This window comes from Sesamum indicum, linkage group LG6 (genome assembly GCF_000512975.1).
Source record: "Sesamum indicum cultivar Zhongzhi No. 13 linkage group LG6, S_indicum_v1.0, whole genome shotgun sequence".
In the NCBI taxonomy this organism is placed as follows: Eukaryota; Viridiplantae; Streptophyta; class Magnoliopsida; order Lamiales; family Pedaliaceae; genus Sesamum; species Sesamum indicum.
In genome coordinates this window covers 18977052-18998445 of record NC_026150.1, presented here as the reverse complement: position 1 = coordinate 18998445, position 21394 = coordinate 18977052, and the positions used below count along the sequence as shown (strand labels likewise).

The window sequence follows — 21394 nt, the reverse complement described above, 5'->3', positions numbered from 1 at the left end:
CAATATGAGAAGCCACAAGAGACTCTTGCCCTCATTTTTGGTCTCACAATTTCCGAGCTCTCGTAATTTAATCACTTACCCCCGAATCACTAAAGGATGTTCTCTTTTTATTTTTCTCTTATTTTATTGTTCTAGATATACACGCTTGCCACATTGGGGGCAATGTAGAATTAAGTGAGTGGAAGATATTTTGATGCTTGCTTTGATAGAAAAATGAGTTTTGATGGATTAATTATTGGACTATTGATATCTTGAAAAGAATGAACTCCTTTTGCCATGTCGAAGAATTATTTTTTATGGATTAGCTTCTTTATGGACTTGGAATTGATAGTATTCTTGGTCTAGAGGTACTTCTGTTGAGTTCCAAGTGATGGAACAATCACTAGTTGAGGAACTATCATCACTTTTGGTTATGATCCGTTTACGTTAGAATTTTTTTCGATGCAATCTTAATAATTTGTATGTTCTAAAACTCAAGTTTCTGATAATCGCGATAATTTTAATTACAGAACTAATTATTTTAAAGTAATCATGTATTTGAAATGAGTAATTAATGACATCTGGATGTCAATTTTTGCTTTTGAAAAACATTCACACGAATAAAAGGGTAGATTTATAGGTCGGCTCTTCAATTTTGTAAACGTAACTTTGTTTCAGATAAATCAACATTATTAAATAATAGGAATAGCTTGGTTAACACAATACTATTAAACTTTCCACAAATTTGATATATTCTTCTACTGTAGTCATTTTTAAAATTAATTTTTTGAGCATTATATTGATTTAATTAATACATCAATACACTAAAAATAGTAAATAACAAATTATAATAACTCTGAATGCAATCAGTACATCAATATGACTGTAAACAACTTTAAGTTGTTAGCATTCATAATCAAGACTTAAATGTTTTCCCAATACATAATTATTTTTATGGTTTTATTCCATCAATTTTGAAAGGCCCGAATTATATTTTTTGTGCTGTAATTATAGGTTGTTAGTATTTTTTGTTTTGTAACTTACTTTTTTATACATTTGGTCATTTTCTTGACGAATTTAGTCCTAAACACCTTACTTTTGGTCCTTGTTTGGCAAATTTAGTTCTTTATCAATTATTTTGATTCCCTTCAAACGGGAGTAGATCTCATTTTTTACCCTATAACTATAGGTCGTTATAACAAAAAATATCAATATATGACTAAATTTATCAAAAAAAAAAAAAAAAAAAAAAAAAAATTATGAATAAATTTATTAAAAAAAAAAAAAAAAAAAAAGAAGAAGATACCACATGTGAGATATTTCATAACAAAAAAAAAATTACTAAATATTCATTGAAATAAATTATAGGACTAACGACTTATAGCTACAGGATGAAAAATGTAATTTTGCTCTTGAAAATTAGTTTGCTTTTAATGTTATTGGTACTATGTATTAATTCGACTTATAGCTACAGGATGAAAAATGTAATTTTGCTCTTGAAAATTAGTTTGCTTTGAATGTTATTGGTACTATGTATTAATTCGCTTTAATTATTTTGTTGTTTGTGATCAACTTCTCATCAATCGGGCAACATATATATTAAGTTTTTGGTGAGTTTGGATAAAAAATTAATTTTAGAAATGTTGTTTTTCATGTTACATATATATATATAAGGTAAATTACGTTTTATCGTCTGAACTATACTCTTTTTTATATTTTTTTCATAAACACTTTATTTTTATATCAATTTACCATCCAAATTTTGTGAAATTTACACTTCCCATATAAGATAGTTTTTTTTGTTGATTCTTTTGCCAAAAAAAATCATATACTATGCATACTTGAAAAATATCACATGACATAACCCTTAAATATCACATAAACATTGCAAGTAATATTTTTTTGACGTTATAAATGACAACATATAAAATTTTCTAAGATTGATATGGTAAATTAACACACAAAAAAGAATTAGATGTCAAAATATAAAAATAATCATAGTTTAAATGGCAAAATGTAATTGACGCTATATATATATGATCTTTTGATTTTTTGCTTAATGTAGAGTATAAGCCTTATTTAAAAAAGTCAAATTAACTTATTTATTTTCTAATATAAAATAGTGAGAACAATATTAATTAGTAAAAATTACAAAAAAATAATATCTTCGTCGTGGTTTATTCTATTTATACCAAACACCAATACCTAAAAATATTAGAGATTTTGTTTCATTTCTATCATACCAAATAATTTTTTTAAAAAAAACATATTATTATTTTCTCTCTCCCTTCCCTTTCCCTTTCCCCTTTTCACTCTTGCTTTCCTCTCACCGAACCAAACAAAGTCTAAGAACAGAGAGGTGAAAATAAATCATTTAAGAACAGTAAGTTTGATATTTGAATCCAAGTGTCAGCTAAATTTGAAGTCGCTATATCGGGCTTATAACGGCTACTAGAGTGCTAGAAACATCAGGGATGGCAAAAAGGTAGAGAGACAGATAGCATTACATTCGTTTCAACTGATAAATATATCCTGAAAATTGAGACTTTATTCATATATCTGAGATTCATGTGAAAATAAGTTAAATGAATGTAACCAAGAAACGGGGTATCAGGTTAATCCACGATCTTGGGTATTGAGGTTGATGAGCCGGAGAAAAGGTGTCCTATTTGGTAAGAAAGCTTGTTAACAGGGGGTATTCCGTTAATGAGCGGTTCTGATGACCGAGCAGCGTGAGGAAGTCCCGTGATCACCAGTTTTTCTCTGTGGGATGCCCAAGTGACCAGATAAAGCCCAGCTATAATGAGAAATCCTCCCAAAATACTGTTACAGAGCAACATATGTAGAGTCATCTTCAGGCGCGAAATGCATGTTTGTGTGGGGAAAATGACTAAAAGATGAGAACAGACTTGCAGATGAAAATGATCTCAGAGAAAGGTCATAACAGCAAAGCGCAAATGGTAAAAGAGAAGGATGAAAAAGGCTTAGAGATGCTACCTTCCCAAATAAATTGGACTTCCGAGGAAAATTCTTGACAGGAAAGCTGATGCAGCAGGTTGAAGCGGATTATAAAGAGCAACCAAGGAAGGGCCAAGGATCTTATTTGACCATGTCAAAAGTCCATAGTTCAGCGCAGATGCTACAACTCCCTACAAAAGAGAGAGAAGTAAGAGGACTGTAACATGAACTTGGATATACCAGAAGTATATATCATTTCAACTTATCATTGACGATTTTGAAAGCTGCTGAAGGCTGTAATAAAGATATCACCATGAGATCTTGTCATCCAAACTTTCAAACCCTTAGTTTTGAAACTGTCCAAATATCTCAATTTAATTCTATAAGTCAACCTAAAACTGCGGTGCCTTCTGTGCTAACCAAAACATTGCAGCATGCTAGCATATGTTGACACCAGAATAGTGATTAGTACATTGCATGCTAGTCCTTCATCAATGTTTGAACTATAGTCAGGACTCAGGCAGCACCTGTATCTTCCTGCACAAGAAGAATGTTGTATCTGTGCTGTATATATATTAGGTGAACTAACCTGTACCCCACAGGAAATTCTAATATGTTCATAGATTAATAGGTTAATGTATTTCAGAATCAATTGAAAGATGTTTGTAATGAACGCCCACGATCTTCTTCCCAAAACAGCAAAAACAAAAAAGACTGCACTTACAGCATAGCATACAGCCAAAGCCTCAGCTTGTGTGAGATTCCAGTCGGTTGACTCATTTGTCATAAAAAATGCAGTCACTACCATAAAAACAGCACCAAAAAAGTATGAATAGGCCGTCACTGATATACTTGCAGGATATTTAGCTAAAAGTGGAGCCTGAAACACAAGACAAGTACCATTAAAGTCCATGAGCATCTCATTGAGCTATCAAATTCATGCAGATAGAGTTACAGACACATACATAGAAGCAGGCCAATCTTATCATGAGGAAGATCAAGGTGGTGGAACACTTCAGAAGCAGTTTAGGCAAATATAATGCTTAAATCCTATTTAAATTTAGACAGTCCAAACTGAACTTTGGGTCCAGACACCGAACAAGTATTTGAAGCACAAAAGAAAAAAGGGCAGAAAGCAGTTTTTGAATAGTGATAAACAGCAAGAATAAGCCAACGATTTAGAAATCTTTACTAAACATAGGAGTAGAAGAAGTGGCAACAAAAAATTGACCTCTGTATACAACTGGAAAACCCAGCCTCTGAAAAGTAACAATAACAGGGAGAAAGTTATGAGAAATGCTTCAAGAGTTTCTTGAAGTTAAATTTCAATCCCAAGCCTATTAGTTTCCTTAGTGCTTCTGAAAAATTAAGAAAACAATGCAGCTTAGGACACCTTGAAGCTCAAAATTCCAAAATAACATAAGAAATATAGTCTTACACATCTACATGGACCTCACACATGCTGAGCAATTTGACATTAGAAGACAAATGCAATGCTCATCTGCAAGCTATCTTAGTTTAACCAAATCCTGTAACAGACTGGCAGTCAAATTTCATTGCTTAACAAGATCAATGTCAACAAACATTTTGTAGAATTTAACATATTATTAAAGATATACCATCTAATATCATCTTAACGTGTAAGGAAATGATATCTCATACATTTCGTACTTCAAAAGGACTAGATTCTGATAAAGTTACAACCATCATAGTGATTACCTGAATGGCCAGATAAGTTGCCATGCACATGCAGTTCCCGATCAAGCATAAAACACCGAGGTGCCAATTATCAAACCCAAACTCAAGCAAACTAGACAACAACCAACCAGCAGGCTCTGGCTGACCCTTTGCACTTATTTCATTTGGTAGTGCAAAATCTGATTCCCCATATCCAAATACAGCTGGACCACGGAACATAGCCATTAGAATGGCACCAGAAACACAAACAAGAGTACCTCCTAACTTTGCTTGACCTTCTGTTTTTCGTAAATTCACAGTTTCTGTACTGCACATTGAACAATTACATGTAACAATAAAGGAATGACAATTTATATAAAAAGTGGAAATTGAGTCAACAATATCCACAGCTAACACTCATGCAAGCAAAGCACTCAACAGACAAGCAAGCAGGCACGAACATCTTACATGTGTGCGTGAGCATGTGTATGTGGGTGCATGGGTGTGTGTGTGTGTGTGTGTGTGAGAGAGAGAGAGAGAGAGAGAGGGAAGGAAGGAGAGAGAGCAAAGGTAATAGCTTCGCTAGCTTAGACTGACCCCATCATTACCGCCAATATGAATGTAAAGACTGGAATAGCAGGCTGTATAGCTGCAGCATAAGTTGGATTCGTGTAGCCAAGGCCGAGAAGAAACAAAAGTTGGTTCCCGAAAATACTAATCCAATAGCAGAACAACAAAACAAAAGCAGTAACTAAATTATTAGTATTTTCAACAAGCAGAAAGAAACACCAACGCAAACAAAACCATAGATACTCCACTTACCCTGTTAAACCAAGAAAGAAGAAGGCTATAACAAGGCGTCTATTTAGTGGCAGTCTTAGCCGTCTGCAGAATAGCAAATAAAACATTAGTATTGCAGTGGGGTCCATATTTCATGGGGAAAAAAGGATCAAGAAATAGTTGCAAGGAACAATATTTGTTCACTAATTCAAGAAATTATTTGAACTTCACATTTTTACTTATAGCCAAAAATAATTTTGTAAGTTAGACTGCATAAGTAGAATTCATTTTACACTTTCAATAACTGCATCATTAGTGTTTGATAACACAACACAGAAACCCACTAGCTAGGGGGATAGGCTTCCAATCAGTACATGTTCGTCTGGATAGCAAATAATCCACTAATTATATCTCGAAAATAAATATAGACAGAAACAGCAAGCAGCTCAGAAAATATTAATCATAGAGATGAATATACATCATGCAGCTAAAATGGCTCAGACTTTGACGAAAAAAAAAGGATTCAGACAAATCACAATCTTAGGCAGGTAGAGAGGTACACGTATCCTCAAATTTACTAATTGTCTAAGCCAGATTTGATTCATGCTAGTGGAGCTCAGCAGGTGTAGCTCGTGGTCAGGGGGTTAATGGCAAGAAAGAGGAAGATGTGCTCTATATCTTTCCGAAACATCAAAGTACTCTGCTCTCTTTAGTGGATTTTGCTTGTTGAAAAGACTTGAGGATATCTTTTGTGCTTGAGGGTCTGAATGGTATTGCTTTCCAGCCCCCTCATAATCAGTGTTTCTGAATATTCGCAGTGGTCAAGGAGAATCTAGACCAAAATGATAATAATCTTTGTCATCTTGGAGCATATTTCTCAGTGCATATCAACTCTTCTATGCATGAACCAAGCTTACTAAATTTGGGTTCACAGATTGATGTCATATGCTTCGAGTTGGATTTGTTTTACTACATAATGCCATTCTAGCAACCAAAAGTTGGCAACTTGTAGATTAGAATATAATATTTATTTTTGTTGGACTGACAATATCAAAAACCATTAAACCCCTGTAAATTGATAAAATATCACTAAAACATCAGCTAGCCAATGCCCATTACATGAAACCATCTTATACTGAACTTAGTAGCGGAACATCTTTTCAACAGCAAAAGACCAGGAATCTTTAGTTCCCAGTTCCAACAATTGGCCTAAACATACTTGTGCATATATTTCCGTTCCACCATTTATCTACAAACGCTATGAATAAAAACACACACCTGCTCCTCCACTTAAAGTTCTCCAATCCAGGTCTTTTAGCTAATACCATTATATGCCAAGTGAACCATACTTAATGAGTAATTCCCCTGGCCATAGGAGGGGAGTCCAGACAGCCCAGTCACCACTTTCCCATTTCAATCAATCAGCAATTTCTCTCAGTTGTTGTACCCTCCTCATCCAATTTCTTACTGTAATACACAATGCACTTACGCGCTACGAGAGAGATGCAAACATACAATCCACTTATAACCTAGTAGCAACCACTGAACCACATATCCGTCAGGAACTTAATTACCTAATTTATCTAATGGGAAAAACAAAAGGAGGTAAGGAAAGAAGAGTCGCACAAAGACAGAGAGAGAAAGAGAGCGGCGGAAGGGTACATACTTCTCACGAACATATGCTACGGGGGCGAGAATCGAGAGGGCCAGAAGGTCTCGGAGAACACAGAAGACAAGCTGATTAACGCCGACGTTGAGTGCCACTTTGGTTATAACATGGTAGCCGCCATTGAACACCTGCACCACGGCCATCGCCATATGCGCCCTCCAGACGTCCCCGCCATTTGCGCTCGCAGTCGCCATCTCATTCCAATCTTCGCAAGCCGACAGTACAGATAAATTAACGTGTATACTCTCTCTCTCTATATATATATAGAGAGATTAGAGAGTGAGGATGGTTGGTGCGAATGGGGTTGCGTGAATCTTGCTGCTCGAGCGCGGAAATCACTGCGGAAATGGAAACAGTTGAGATGGGTTGCTGTAACTCATGTTGATGGTGGCGTTGGTAGGGTGAATTGGGAGGATTTCGGGGGTAGAAAGGTGGTGGCGAAGGTGAAAGTGAAGCAGAGGGAGTGAGGAGTGAGAGAACTTGGCTGGCAGGCAGGAAGAGTAGATCAGCTCATGCCCATCTCTGATTGATTTCAGTCAGGTAAACGGCCCACAGAGTATACTTTGATACGATGGCGTCAGGATTCATCAAATTTAGTACCACGCGGAATTTCAAGCTCTTGGGGGTATCGAAAACAAATGCAACTTTTTTTTTTCTTTTTCTTTTTCTTTTAACTTTTTTACTATACTTGAATTGATGAATTTGAATTTTCCAAACAAAAATTTAAAGAAAGAATTTCAAATACTTTATAATACAGGAATTTAAAAATCATTGTCGTGAGTCCAAATCTGAAATTTGAAATTTTAATTTTTTAAATTTAGAATCATCCAAATAAATTTAAAAGATTTATTATTAGCAATTTAAAATTCATAATTTTTCAAAAAATTTGTTATTAAAAATTTCAAATTCATCAATTCAAGTATAGCCCAGCTGAATCTCATCTAAAGTCTGGAATATTCTTGAAATTTTCTAAAGTTCACGGAACTTTTGAAATTTGACTAATATTACCTTAAATAGTAAGGAAAGGGATTGAAGAATCTATTGCGAAAGAATTTACTTATAAATAGTTAAAGAAGGTAGAGGTAATACATTTCTATTTAATTACAGTTCAAAACATGCACGACGCTGTCAACTAAAACAATCCAAAGTTCTAATTTCCAACTATTTGTCTAATTTCTATGATTGTTATGTGATGGATGTCTGAGTTTCAGAGAAATTTCTGTATCTTGGTTAGACGGCAGTGCCTCTTCTGACTGTTCACGTTAAGATCCAGTGCTGTTGCAAGTGAAAATTTGTACAAGAGAAATGCCACCACTAGGGTAACGCACTTGGGGGAAGTATCCGAAGATCCAGAATTAGAAATGTTAAGTGTACAAATTATCGTAATGTCTAAAAGTTCCACAAATTGTAGTGTCTCTACTCAGGTTCTGTATACAAATCTCAGATGAAGAAGGGATTACCAAAAACAAAGAGAAAAGATTGGGACGAATATATAAACCAAACAAGCAGAAAAAGGGGCATTCAGCAGTTTTAAATCCCCAAAATGGTTCTTATCTGATCAGGAGGATGTCTAGCCAGTGACCTGGGATCCGGGTAGCCGTTCTTTGGATCCATAATTCCCTTGTAAATGACTTCGTATGCTTGGGCAAGAGACCTAGCCAACTGAATGCAAGCTTCCGAGCGCAGACTTGGGACCTGCATCTGCTCGAACTCGGGCAGAGAGTTTTCACTACCCAAAATAAGCCCAAAGAAGGCCTTTAGACACTCTGACAGAGCAGCAGGAGCCATATCTTCCCTCTCAGCGAGAGGTGGCTTGGAGACAGATTCCCCAGCTACAACATCGTTTTGAGAATCAAAGAAGTGAGACATTTTGTTGGACAACCCACATTTTTGCAGAATAGCATCAACTTCTTTTTCGACAAGACCATGAATATGGCTTTCTATCATTGATCCGAGCTTCTTCACATATTCTGATGCAACCTCATGTCCTAACAATGGTTGTCGGATCGCGCACAAACAGTTGATCAGAAATATCCGAGAAGGTGTTTCACGGATCTGCATAGAACAGAACATCACACTGAGTGATGCTAGTGTGTAGGGAGCTCAAAAATACAACAGACAGTCAAAACACCATTTAGAATCAAAGGGTGCACTCTTATATAATGAAGCGGAATAAATAGGGGCTATGTAGGTACCACAGGATTAATGTTCTACTAAAAACAGTTCTATATCAGGATTTATCATGCCAAAATTTGATCTACATTCTTTTTGTTCATTAAAGGCCATGATTCACAGAAGACCATCCCACACATCCAAAAAAAAGAAACACCGAGGTATTTTGACCCTTTCCCTGCCTGAGTGCCATGCTGGAGTGGAGTTCGTTATTTTCTTCTTTTTGGCTTCATTTTGTTTTGGCAGGGGAGAATAGTAACAGTATTTGGTGTAGAAGGAGATGAAGTATTATAGTTGAAACTTCAACAAAAACATCCAGATAAGCCCCATAGAATATGCAACTCCAGAGGCAAAACAAGACCTCATACATCCTACATTTGGGGGCCAGGGAGCAGAATGAACCATAACAGTTCGTTTATAAGCTTACCTGAGACGAAGGGGCTGAACTGCTATTATCCAAAATAGCGTCTATAGATGATCTGCGGGCTTGACCTGGGTCTGAACTAACTCTACTTCTTCTTGATGACTGAATTACTCCCTTGGACTTGTGTGCCTCTGCCGCTTGTTCACACATCTGAACACAAGGACCATGATAAAAATAAATGGCAATCAGTGAGAACTCAGTAAATTTTGCCAAACATCAAGTTGACTATAAAAAGTGATCTTGGAGAAAAAGTTTCAAAAGTGCCACGTTAAATCCTATACAGTTGAGACGTTTGTCTAGAGGATTGAATGGCACAAATAACACACACGAATACAGCAACTCAAATCAATTGAAACAAAGTGGTGATTATTAATAATAATGCTAATGCTAGTGCTAGTGAAATAGTAGATTTAAATTGGGAACAAAAATTGCAACATTCTAATATTTTTCCTGTTCCAATAAATATAAAGAGAAGTTGATGGCCAGCATAACATGTCATTAAATGCCCAAAACGCACCTGAATAATAGGATCTAGCAAAGCAGATATGACAGGTTCAAATGCGGGCTTCTTGCCTGACGCAGGAACCATCATACTGTCATATGTTTCGATTATTTCAAGAAGCACAGAGACACCTTCCCTTAGTGCTGGAGGCGGAGAAAGATCAACAGCAACTAGGGGAGGATATCGCAATAGCTTCTCTCCCCGAGTTTTTAGTATATCAAAGAAGGTTTTCTGAGCAGCATCCTTGAGAGCCCAAAGCGTATTACACAGAGCTGTTTCCCTCCCGAGCAGATCGGATATCTGTAGGAACAAGTTGACTTACATTAGAAAATGATACGGCACGAATATATCATGTTTGAGGTAGAGTTAACTCACAGTGTGGCTGTAGAACTCCAGTGTGTTACTAAGCTTATATGAAATTATAAGGTTAGGCTGCGATTGCAAAACTTGTTCAACTCTCACTTTAAATGGCCGACAAACTCCTTCAAAAATCCTGTCTAGAACAAATGTGAAGTCTGATTCTGTCTTTCCCACATCACTTTCCGAGATTTTGGAGAATCTTTGAGCAATGGGTCCAGTATCTGCTGTTGAATCAGGATCAAGCAATGCAAGGACAAGTTCTCTTTCAGATGCTAAGGCCTGTCACATTGCCAAAGAAATGGGGATCATATTCAAGGATAAAGTTCCTAACTTGGAAAAGAACCATCAGAACCGAGGCTAAATAAAAAACCTACCTGATGCAGCCATCCCAGCATGTCACCGACATATCTTAAAGGGTCGTGAGCATGAACTTCAATTGGCCTAGGTAATCCACCAGGCCCCCCACGTGTGAGGGCACTAATAAATCTTCTGAACAGTGCATTATGTCTCATGTTGGCTACCTGTATGATATAAAATTTAATTGTGAAACAAGTTATACGAAATGCATTACTACAAAGGTTCTCTAGTTTGAAGATTTTAAGCAGAAATACCTCTTCTGCACAGTACTTGAAAAGGACTGGTCTTGCTTTAAGGCATCGGACAGCTGTTCTTAGGAGTTCACTAACTTCAGGATTGTCAACATCCCCAAGTCTCCTACATTCAGCTTGGACCCACCTGAATAGAAGAAAGAACACATGGCCTATGCCATCAATCATAATCATAAAGAAAGAACTCTCAATGTGTATAGAATAAAAATATATGCACATGCTTAAGCAGTTATAACACACAGATCGATTCTCTAAAATTCTAGAAGCGTGTTCTCTATGCATTACAAATTATTACCTAGCAAACTCGAACAACAAATGCAATTTTTGCTCTCATCTTTTTTCCGTTCTTTTCCTTTTAATTATTATATGTGATTAAAGAAAAGAATATGAATAAAGTTATCAAAATAACCAGCCTACGTTCTGATAAGGGCTAGCTAGTACTAAGTTGGATTTTATGCAACTTCTAAATGCAGATTTTTCTTTTTTTCATTCGAATAAACAGGCAGTATAATAGAAAGACAATAAAGAAGCAAAAACTACTCATAACTTAGCTAAATGATATCAGAAGCTATTCTAGAGGCATATATAAGACTAGTTGCAAACTGTAAGGGGTTATGTACAAGGTAAAGGCTGAAGAATCGACAAAGTTCAAGAAAGAAGTTATGATCATGAATATTTGTACTTGATATGCTGTGGACATCAAAATTGTGCCTAGAAGTGTGTAGAGCCTCAATTATTAATAGTTCAAACCATTCACAGATAATTGCTCTCCTTATAGATTGTTCAACACTATTAGTCAGCCAATTTTTAAGTGCAAAATATCACATTATAATCTAAAATACAACTATCCTGAAGTCTGAACCTAAAAGCAAAGAACAAAACAGAGAATGTCCAGATACAAATATTCGCAACTGGAAAATTACACTGGTAGAGTCTTCAGTAACTAGAACTCCAAATGAAGGCAATGCATTAGAAGAAAAGTAATAAAAGGATATCAATCATAGATGAGAAAAACCTCCATAAAGTGGAACTTATGCCAACTTACAAATCAGAAAACATGGCACCATAGGCTTATAAGGAGCAGTTTAGAATATATGGTAGAAATCCTGTTTCAACTCTATCCATAGGAGGATATAGGAATCTTATGATGCTTGCATCCAGGTATCATATTATACTGACAAATATCTATTTTGGATCTTCTCCATCTACCTCTTTCCACAATATTCCACCAGTGCAAAGACTCCAACTTCTACTAAGGCTTTGCCTATCAAGAGCATGATAGTCCAACTTGTTCATCTATGTCATCACTCTAGTCTATCTCAAGCTTAGAAATCATGCTATTTACCTGCATAGTCGTTCATAGGCTCCTTCTTGGTAGACAGCCATCATATCCATAAGCTCCAAACCAGCACGCTGCGAAGAGTCTTCAAATGAATTTCCAATTATAAAAAAAATTGTTTATTTAGTGAAAGATAAGGTCCAAATTAGAGGACATCATGCAAAGGGAAAGGCAACCACTAGAAAAGAAATTCCCTCTGTCCCAATTTTATTTCTCATCTGCTACTATTTCCTTCTTGTATTAGTCTCAATTGAATTGCTACTCATCTAAATTCATACTGAATCAAATTGACCTATAGTGTCAAAAGGGAAGGAGCATGAATTACTTAAGCATAAGTGGGGTGGATTTATGTGTGCTAAAACAAAAGATTTACTATTTTTGGTGGTAACAAACAAAAGTAGAGAGAAGCCATGAAAAAGGGTGATTAGTTTGCGATTAGTCCCACCATCCAATAGGTTATTGTAGGAGACCATCCGTCATTAAATTAAAGATGTTGTAGGTAACCATAAGTAGAACTGAAAACAGTATATTTAATCAAGTTTCATTTTTTTTACAATCAGTAAGAAAATAAGACTTTGAGAAAAGAAAGGTGCAGGGTGTAACATAAGTGAACATAAGTTTCTTCTTAGAGGAAGTATATGGAAATGAAAGAGGCATCGCGTCTGTGAGTATATTGAAGAGAAGCCAAGAGAGCATGAGCAAGGTAATAATGATGAACCTGGTGGTGTGTCCTTAGCAATACTTTGCAGTTAGCATGTATTTCATGAACATGAGCAAGTGCCTTGAAAAAGTTTTCACTCAGGTCTTCCTCCCGTAGCGCATTTATCTAAGCAACGAATAGTAACAAGCAAAAGATTAGATGATTAAGCATGACCAAAATACTTATTCGGAAGCAGTCATGGCCCTCATGGGTAGAACAAATTCAATATTGATACCAGCTAATACCTCATCATTAGAGAGCTGATAGTCACGAAGGAAGCACGTTGCTATCTCTTGCCTCTGTGTGGTGGTTTCAAGCTCCTGTTTAAGCCTCTCTGTGGTACTGATAATGTCTCCAGTGGTAGCATTACAATTGCTCAAAGCTTTTGCAATCCTACAACACAAAAGGACAAAGGCATGTGACTATCTGATAGATCCAATCATGTTCTCACACAGTAAGCAGATTACAGATACATTGAAACTTAGTTTTCTTTGCATGTAGTAAACGTTGAGCGCTAGAGGGCCACAGAATCATTCAAATTCAATCCACTTTAGTAAGGGTCAATGATCGTAATAAACACTCAAAACCAACAAAAATCATATGATAGAAAGGTTGCATTATGCCAGTAGATAAAGACAGATTGGAGTCAATAGACCCACTGCACAAATAGAACTCAAGGCTCAAGGAGCTAAAAGTTTCGAAATAAATTTTGCATTTAAAGATCCTAAGCAAGTAACTGTGACATGTTCAATCAATAAGGAGTATGATGTATATTTAAGAGAAAATAAGATAGAGTGCATACTTATCACAACATTCAGCCAGCGCATTAACCTCTTCCTCAACCCGATCCAAGGCCTAATGAACCAATCAAATTCACTGATTATTTTCCAAGCCAAAAGAAAGTAAAAATAGCTACTATACCCAAAAAATCAACTTATAAACATCATAGCTGATGAAAGTACAATGCTTAAGTTGCTATACAAAAGAACAACCAGGACACATGTGTTCTTTTAGCATGATCATAATTCATGGCACTATTAACCATTGCAAAGATGATGATGAAATATCATAGAAACATAATTGATGCATTCAGTCAAATAGAAAATGCAAGTTTCAGGCAACAAATTAACCCTGTACTTTGTTCTTCTTTTCATTTGGTGATGGATTCATATGCAAAAGATAATCTAAAATAACTTGTTATTTTATGCATACTTTGTCCCTGATACTTTGGCTGATATATGCAACACTTATTGCTAGTACTTTGTTCATAAGAGTAGTTTGTTTAACTACAAAAAATCAGAGATTTTCTCCTTAGTAGTATACTAGTCCATTGATAGGTGATACGCCCTTGCTATTAACCACTAAGATAAATGTAATCCAAGGTTGTGAAAAGAAGTTGAACCAAAGAACCTTTTTTCACCTCATTTTAATTACTCTCCATTTACAAATAAAGTATTTCTAACAGAATGATATATCAGGAGAAAGATTTGTAAGAAAGTATTCTATAAATGAATTTAAAAGTATTCTACCACAATCTGCAAAATATCAAATGTAATACAAAAATCGTCTTTGTAAAGTATTCATGTAATTTAATTGGTCTAATTCTGAAGTACGGAGCATTTCACCATAGACCAAAACCATTTTTCTCAAGCACTTCCAAAAAAAATTATGCTCATCGTAAAAAATTAAGTTCAATTATCCACGAGACATACTGAATACAAATTGATCATATACTCAGTGATAAACATCCGGACATTCGCAAGCTCCATATAACACCAATATCATCCATTCAAACATTTTGATTCAGTTGAAGCTCTACTAAAACAAAGTACAAGCAACAAGTCAAGTACTATAAGAGCAGATCGCACAACCCTACACCTGCTAATGCAGTTATGATTGAAGCTTTCACCAGATCAAATTACAAAATTGGCGGAAGCAAAAAGCAAATGCAAGTTGCACCCTACGCTTCAGTTAGTGTACCTGTTGGGCGGAAGCGGAGGCGGCAAGGAACTCTCCGTTGATAGAGAGGCCACGCTTCTCAATAGTGGATCGGAGATTCCGGCGAGTCTGAGGGGTATTCTCGGAATAAAAGCTGGAGAGAGTGTTGAGTGAAGCAAGCAGATCGGGGGTATCGGTGCGAGTCTCCAATACCTTCTTCAGCTTCCGCGACAGCCCCGGCGCCAATGCGGTGGCCGTCCCCATTTCCGTCTCTCTAAAATTCCGGCAGCCTATATATACATAAGTCTGTGTGTATATGTTGGTATCCCCAAAGTCCAAAACCTCTCTCTCTCTCTGTTTTGCTCTGTAATTTAAGATCTGTTAAGAGCACTTCAGTTTCAGCATAACGTAGAATGGAAGTTGATGGGTTAATTGGAATAAGAGTACAACCCGCGAAGCGTAGCGCACGACATGTCATATTTGGGCTGGACCATATGGACTAAGGTCGTGTCTAGCCCAACGTATTTATTTGGGCTCAAAGAAATTTAACTTTTGGATAGGCCCATTAGTGAATTTAAAAGGTAATTTGTTTATGTAAATTGGGCTTTTTGGAGATTCGGATCCACACTCCAAAGTCCAAATAGACCCAACCCAACCCTTTAAAAAAATATAACCTAAAAAATAGAAAGGGACAATTACACTGTTCTCACCTGAGGTTTTGTGTAATTATATGTAAATCTTTTATGGTCTAAAAAATTACATCTTATTCCTCAGGCGTTTGTTTATATCTAACTCCGTTAGTCAAAATTCACCGAATTTACTGATGTTAGAAAAAAAAATTAAATGAAATATTTACTCCCAATTAACTTAGTCTTCAATTATTGTAGGTCATGCAAATGTTTTATGATCAAAATACTTTTATAAGGGTGAATATATACATCTTTATATGCATTATTGTATGAATACGTATAAGAGTAGTTTGGGTAAAAAAAAATATATTTAACTAGTAATATATCAGTAGTAAGTCAATTAGGGGAATATAAATTTTTATTCAATTTTTTTTTTTTTTTTGCAAATATCAACAAATCACAGTGAACCTCGACTATTGAATGGGTCTATTTGTTAGAAAGAAACAAACATCAGAAGTACTACATGTAATTTCCCGTACTACATGGATGTATGTATAATTATACCAAATCTCATGAGAAGGCAGTATAACCATCCCTAGTAGAAATTCATCTTCAAGAATCAGACACTAATTATTTTTAGGATAAATTACAATGACTTTTCCTAAGGTTTGTTATAATCACGAATACTTTCTCGTTATTTGAGAAATCACAAATATCCCTCTGATGTTTGATGAAATTATGTCATTCTTGGAGGGGGTATGAAATTATCAACTTTACTTTTAAAAAAAAATTAAAAATTTATAACAAATCGAACGGGGTAGATGAAAAAAATTTAAAAACTATAAAAAATTATCAACTTAGTCCTTAAAAAATTAAAAAAAATAAATAAATTTATAATTATTAATTCATAAAGGCATTTTGGTCAGTTCAGCATAAAAAATAGATGGAACCTAACGAATTCGAATAATTGTTAGATGGCTGTTAAAATCAGGGGGAGCATTTGTAATTTTTCAAACAAAAACTTAATATTCATAATTGTATCAAACCTCAAGAAAGATAATTGTAATTTATCCATTCATGAGTTCGAGTTCTAAAAGGAGTTGAATAACTAATTATAATCCTCCTCCGAATAAATAAAAACTAAATACTAACTACTTTTAGTAATTAGATTTCCAACAAGAAAGCCTCTCATCAATGCTATTGTTGAGATCTTATAATAAAAGAAACTATAGAATTTCAATTATGTCAAAGTGGATATCCGCATGCTTTCATGGTAATTTATCTGTCTATTTATAATTTATTATGTATTGGTTTCTTTTAAATGTGGGGTTTAATTTGAAACTAGTGACTAGTGATACACATTATAAGGCTATAAATTGTGAGAAGAACTCACCCAACTAGTTAGGTTAAAATGTGATTACATCCTTTTATTTCATTCTTTAATTAAAATTAGGTATGTTGTAAAGCAGATTTAAACCATAGACGACTTTCTTTACTGATTACGTATAAGTGTATATGTCTTCATCAAACCAAATCTAATTAGCTTGTCTCTTTTTTTTTTTATAGTATGTGATTCATTATATTATTTGATATATTCATAATTCAAATCAACGAATACGTTCAAATAAACTAAAAAAAATACAATAAATCAATATAAAAATAATATACACCCAGGTTCGTAGAATTCAAATTCCCGTTATTTTGAATTTTGAGACAAAACCAGGGGTGATGTTACAATCACATGGAATTGTCTGAAATCAATGAAGAATACGACTATGTACAACATTCTTTTCCCATCACTTTTGCATCTAATTCTTCCATATCACTTCCCACATAGTTCCCTTGTTGATTCTTGTTTGCATGCCTTATCTCCACGACAAATTCTTCACGTGTCCGTACGTTTCCGTGGAGACTAAGAAAATTTTCCTACTATTTATGGTTGTTGTCTACCTACGACTTTCAAATCATTTCAATACAAAAATTTGCTTGATTGGAATGCTACGAATAAAACTTTTAATTAAATTTTGCGAAAAGATAAATTTGTAAATATTAATATTATAAATTAAAAATTAATAATTTCGTTTGTATTTAATCCTAAGTGCTTGTTCATGCTTACATAAGAATGAGATTTTGTGTGCGCGTGCTATATCTAACTAAGCATATATATATATATATATATATATTAAATAAAATATATAGGAAGATACACCTGTGATTTTCTAGACACACAATCATGCCTACATTTATTATATTAATTTTCTTCCACTTAATTACATCTACCTAAGATAAGCTGGATTTTAGGTTTCATTTATTTGCCTTTTTTTAATTTAATTATTTCTTTCTATAGGCTTTAATTAATAATTAAAATAATAATGATTGTCATGGCCACCATTATAGCATGTATAAAGTATTCCTCTAGCTAAGTTTCATGTTTATATCATTGCAACAATTATATATCATGACTATCAATATTCTCACCCCATCTCCTTCCTATATACTAACTTTTTATTTTAACAAAACCCCTCCATTGCAATTCCATAAAAGTATTGTAAATAAATATTCTAGAACTTATATATCCTAGTTATTTTTAACAAATTTGCTAGACTAGGAATGTCTGATTTTAAATGTAAGTACTGATAAAAGGGAGTATGTAGAATATTATGCTTGAAACGTAATTATTAATTACCTATGAGAAGCCTGTCACAACAACTACGTAGATAAATCAAATCACTCTATATCTATACATTGCAAGTAGGTCTATATTTAAATAGATTTTACTTGAACTATCATTTCGATATAATTTTCATATTATATTGAAAATATCATAGATTCAAAAGAATCATAATGATATTTGGGGTACATTGTCATTCCTTGTCATATACAAAATTAAGTACACTTCTTAAGGTAGTAATCGTAATCATAAGTACACTCGTGATGTGACTTGCGATTCAATTAGTGCCCAATTTTGCAAGGCATTGTCCTCTCGGTGTTCTATGAGCGTTATCATTTTGTTCTAAAAAGACGCCTCCCAAGTGGAGGCATTGAGGTTTATAAGCCGTTCAAGCTCTTCAATTGCAACCAATGTGCAACGCTTATCTATATCATCAACCCCCGAAATAAGGGGCTTGGGATGGGCACCCGGTCTCGTTCCCACAGACGATGCTAAATGATGTGGCTTGTGACTCAATCAATTCCCCTGTTTCACAAGGTATTATTAACTTTGAATTCATATAAGCCTCAAGATTTTGTCCTGAAAAGGTGCGTTGCTAGGAAGAGGATGCATTTAGGCTTATAAATCGTTCAAACTCCTCGTTTAAAACTAATTTAGGACGCTTGCCTATATCATCAACTCACTTTTTTTTTTTTGTGAAAAAAATCAACTTGCTATTCAGTGACAAAATTTTATACAAATACCCCCCAAGTTATATACACTAACGCCCTTATAAAAATATACAACCCTGATTTCAAAACTAAATTACACCTACCTTGTGCTGGTGGAGGCGGTGATATTGGCATTGGGGGGGGTGGGGGGGGGGGGGGGAGGGAGGGAGGGAGAATATTATACTAACACTTCTTTTCTTTAAAAAAAACGTACTTACAATCTTAACAAAAATATTTATATAATTACAATTAATTTCAAGACGAACATATCAATGTAATTCACCAATAATATTTGATATGAAAAATTAAATATATTTAAAAAAAATCAAACATAACGAAATAGAATGTAAGTAGAGGTTGGAGTGAGGGGTGAGAATCATTGGTGGGGTGCAACCAAACCAAAGAAACCTTCATATTGGATTCTTGGTTGTGATATGTGGTGGTGATGGGGCGAAGTGAAGTGGGAGTAGAATTAAAAGGAATCAAAGCACGAGGCACACGCTTCCCTTTTCCTGCCCTCCTACTCTACAAATCTTTCTTCAATCACCACCCCCCCCCCCCCCACCACTACTACTAGCAACAATTTCAGACTAGGACCTAGCTTTGCCTTCATTTACCTACCATATCAATTTTAATAAAAATAAATTTTATTTATATAATTAAACTTAATTATAATACATAATTAAACTAGTTAAAAATATCTGGAAAAGATGGAAAGAGTTGATGGAGATTTGTGATCCGTTCATTCGACAATGGTGTCTTGTCTAGTCAATGATGTGGTGATTGAGATGAATTCCATTCCAGAATTGGTTGCGGTGACTTCCAAATTCTGTTCCATTTTCTCATACAACAAAATCATTACCAAATGAGGAAGCATTCCACTTCTCTACACGTGTCGACATCCCAATTGTTTCTTTCTAATCAATGGATCTAAATTTTCTCAAACCAATTTCTTTTACCTCTCTTAATTTAAATTCCTTCTTTTTAAGAAATAAAAATAATTGCACTTTTCTTCGATATATTTTTATAATTTGTTCTAAACAATACTATTCATACTAAAATTCCCAAGTTGGTTTGATTTACATATGCAAATAATAAAAATTACAAATGATCAAAGATTAAACTATCGTACCACTTTTTTTAATTTAAAATAATATCTTGAAAAAGTTACTTTAACTCAATTTTTGAGTAACATGGTTTACACGTATTCCAAAAAATATGTGAAGCTACTTGGCTAGTGTATTTATTAGCATTCGAGACGATAGTCACGATTCCAGAAAACTGTAATTTTCGTTTTATAATTTAAATTTAGTATATTTTCAATCCCATTATCTACAGAATTTTCGAAAGTATTCTCATAATTTGTAAAAAAAATTATTTTCAGTTCTCTTGTCAATTCCCTCATTAAAAAATCGACGGAAAAAATCATATACAGGTCACGCGGGTGGAAGCGGCCATGTGACTTGCATGTGATATTTAACGTCAATTTTCAATAAAAATTGATATGATGATTGAAAGTGAGAATTTTTTAGAATTACGATACTATTTTTTAAAAACTCGTAAATGATATGACTAGAGTACATGTAGAGAGCCTAAGTAATGTGTCGAAAAATTATAATTAATAAATCCATGATTTTGACAGTAAGTCGGCTAGGTTTTATTAGTGAATCATGGTTGCACAGGCAAGTTGTGTGTGACATTATCATGATAAACCCCCTGAAAGCGTTAAGATAAGCGTAGCAACTTTGGATCTCAATCATGCACGATTATTTAAGTAAGTAATAATGCATCATCATCATGCTTACTTTCCCCAAGTGCGGCAGATAACGTAGCAGCTAATGTCAGTCAGTAAAGCGCGATCTTAGTTCATCCTCTTCCCTCATCCCTTCATGCATGTCCTCATCAAACAAAGTTGCTACTCCACTAATATTCCATATTGGATATCCACTCTCCTACATGATGCAAACCATCTAGTGTGTGTGTGTGTGTGGAGACTGAAATAAATTCACTATGTAATAATGTTTTTGTTGTTCGATTCAGACGCAGATCTACATATGTACAACGTACCATATGATGTGTTGGTGTCTTATTTTTTATTTGATAATTTGTTTCTCAACTTACCGAGAAATTTGAAAATTATTTCTATTGCTTATGCGAAAAAGACGTTGATTTCATATTAATGTAATTTTAATATGAGAAACTAAAAGAAAATAGTATAAATTTAAACGTCGGGTTGAATGGTTGTCTGTAGTTTCATAAAACATAATGTGACGACAAC

At 34.6% G+C, this 21394-nt stretch overlaps 2 protein-coding genes across 3 annotated transcripts; both read right to left on the bottom strand.

The window, feature by feature from the left end:
- On the bottom strand, positions 2492-7694 carry LOC105165016 (WAT1-related protein At4g19185). 2 transcript variants are annotated; one of them, XM_011083893.2, is made up of 7 exons: positions 7061-7688; positions 5437-5499; positions 5212-5328; positions 4657-4942; positions 3662-3817; positions 2977-3128; positions 2492-2802 (listed from the first exon to the last, which is right to left on the bottom strand). In XM_011083893.2, exons 1-7 carry the CDS (start codon positions 7255-7257, stop codon positions 2595-2597), a joined length of 1179 nt encoding a protein of 392 aa, XP_011082195.1. In that variant the 5' UTR covers positions 7258-7688; the 3' UTR covers positions 2492-2594. The 2 variants fall into 2 exon arrangements, with proteins under 2 accessions (XP_011082195.1, XP_011082196.1); XM_011083894.2 differs by lacking the exons at positions 2492-2802; positions 2977-3128 and adding an exon at positions 3141-3474 and having other exon boundaries at positions 7061-7694.
- Positions 8392-15500, bottom strand: LOC105165015 (conserved oligomeric Golgi complex subunit 6). The gene is made up of 11 exons (XM_011083892.2): positions 15149-15500; positions 13971-14023; positions 13414-13561; positions 13187-13294; positions 12475-12542; positions 11133-11256; positions 10896-11042; positions 10537-10800; positions 10177-10461; positions 9663-9809; positions 8392-9118 (listed from the first exon to the last, which is right to left on the bottom strand). The coding sequence occupies exons 1-11, from the start codon at positions 15368-15370 to the stop codon at positions 8594-8596; spliced, it is 2091 nt and encodes a 696-aa protein (XP_011082194.1). The 5' UTR covers positions 15371-15500; the 3' UTR covers positions 8392-8593.

Excerpts from the sequence above, each read along its gene's own strand:
- LOC105165016 (XM_011083893.2), bottom strand. The coding sequence starts at position 7,257 with ATGGCGACTGCGAGCGCAAATGGCGGGGACGTCTGGAGGGCGCATATG. Across the intron at positions 5,500-7,060 it reads GTAGCATATGTTCGTGAGAA|ACGGCTAAGACTGCCACTAA; the intron begins GTATGTACCCTT and ends GCTATTCTGCAG. Across the intron at positions 3,129-3,661 it reads CTTTGGCTGTATGCTATGCT|GGAGTTGTAGCATCTGCGCT; the intron begins GTAAGTGCAGTC and ends TCTCTTTTGTAG.
- LOC105165015 (XM_011083892.2), bottom strand. The coding sequence starts at position 15,370 with ATGGGGACGGCCACCGCATTGGCGCCGGGGCTGTCGCGGAAGCTGAAG. Across the intron at positions 13,295-13,413 it reads ATCAGCTCTCTAATGATGAG|ATAAATGCGCTACGGGAGGA; the intron begins GTATTAGCTGGT and ends TTCGTTGCTTAG. Across the intron at positions 11,257-12,474 it reads GCCTATGAACGACTATGCAG|GTGGGTCCAAGCTGAATGTA; the intron begins GTAAATAGCATG and ends TCTTCTATTCAG.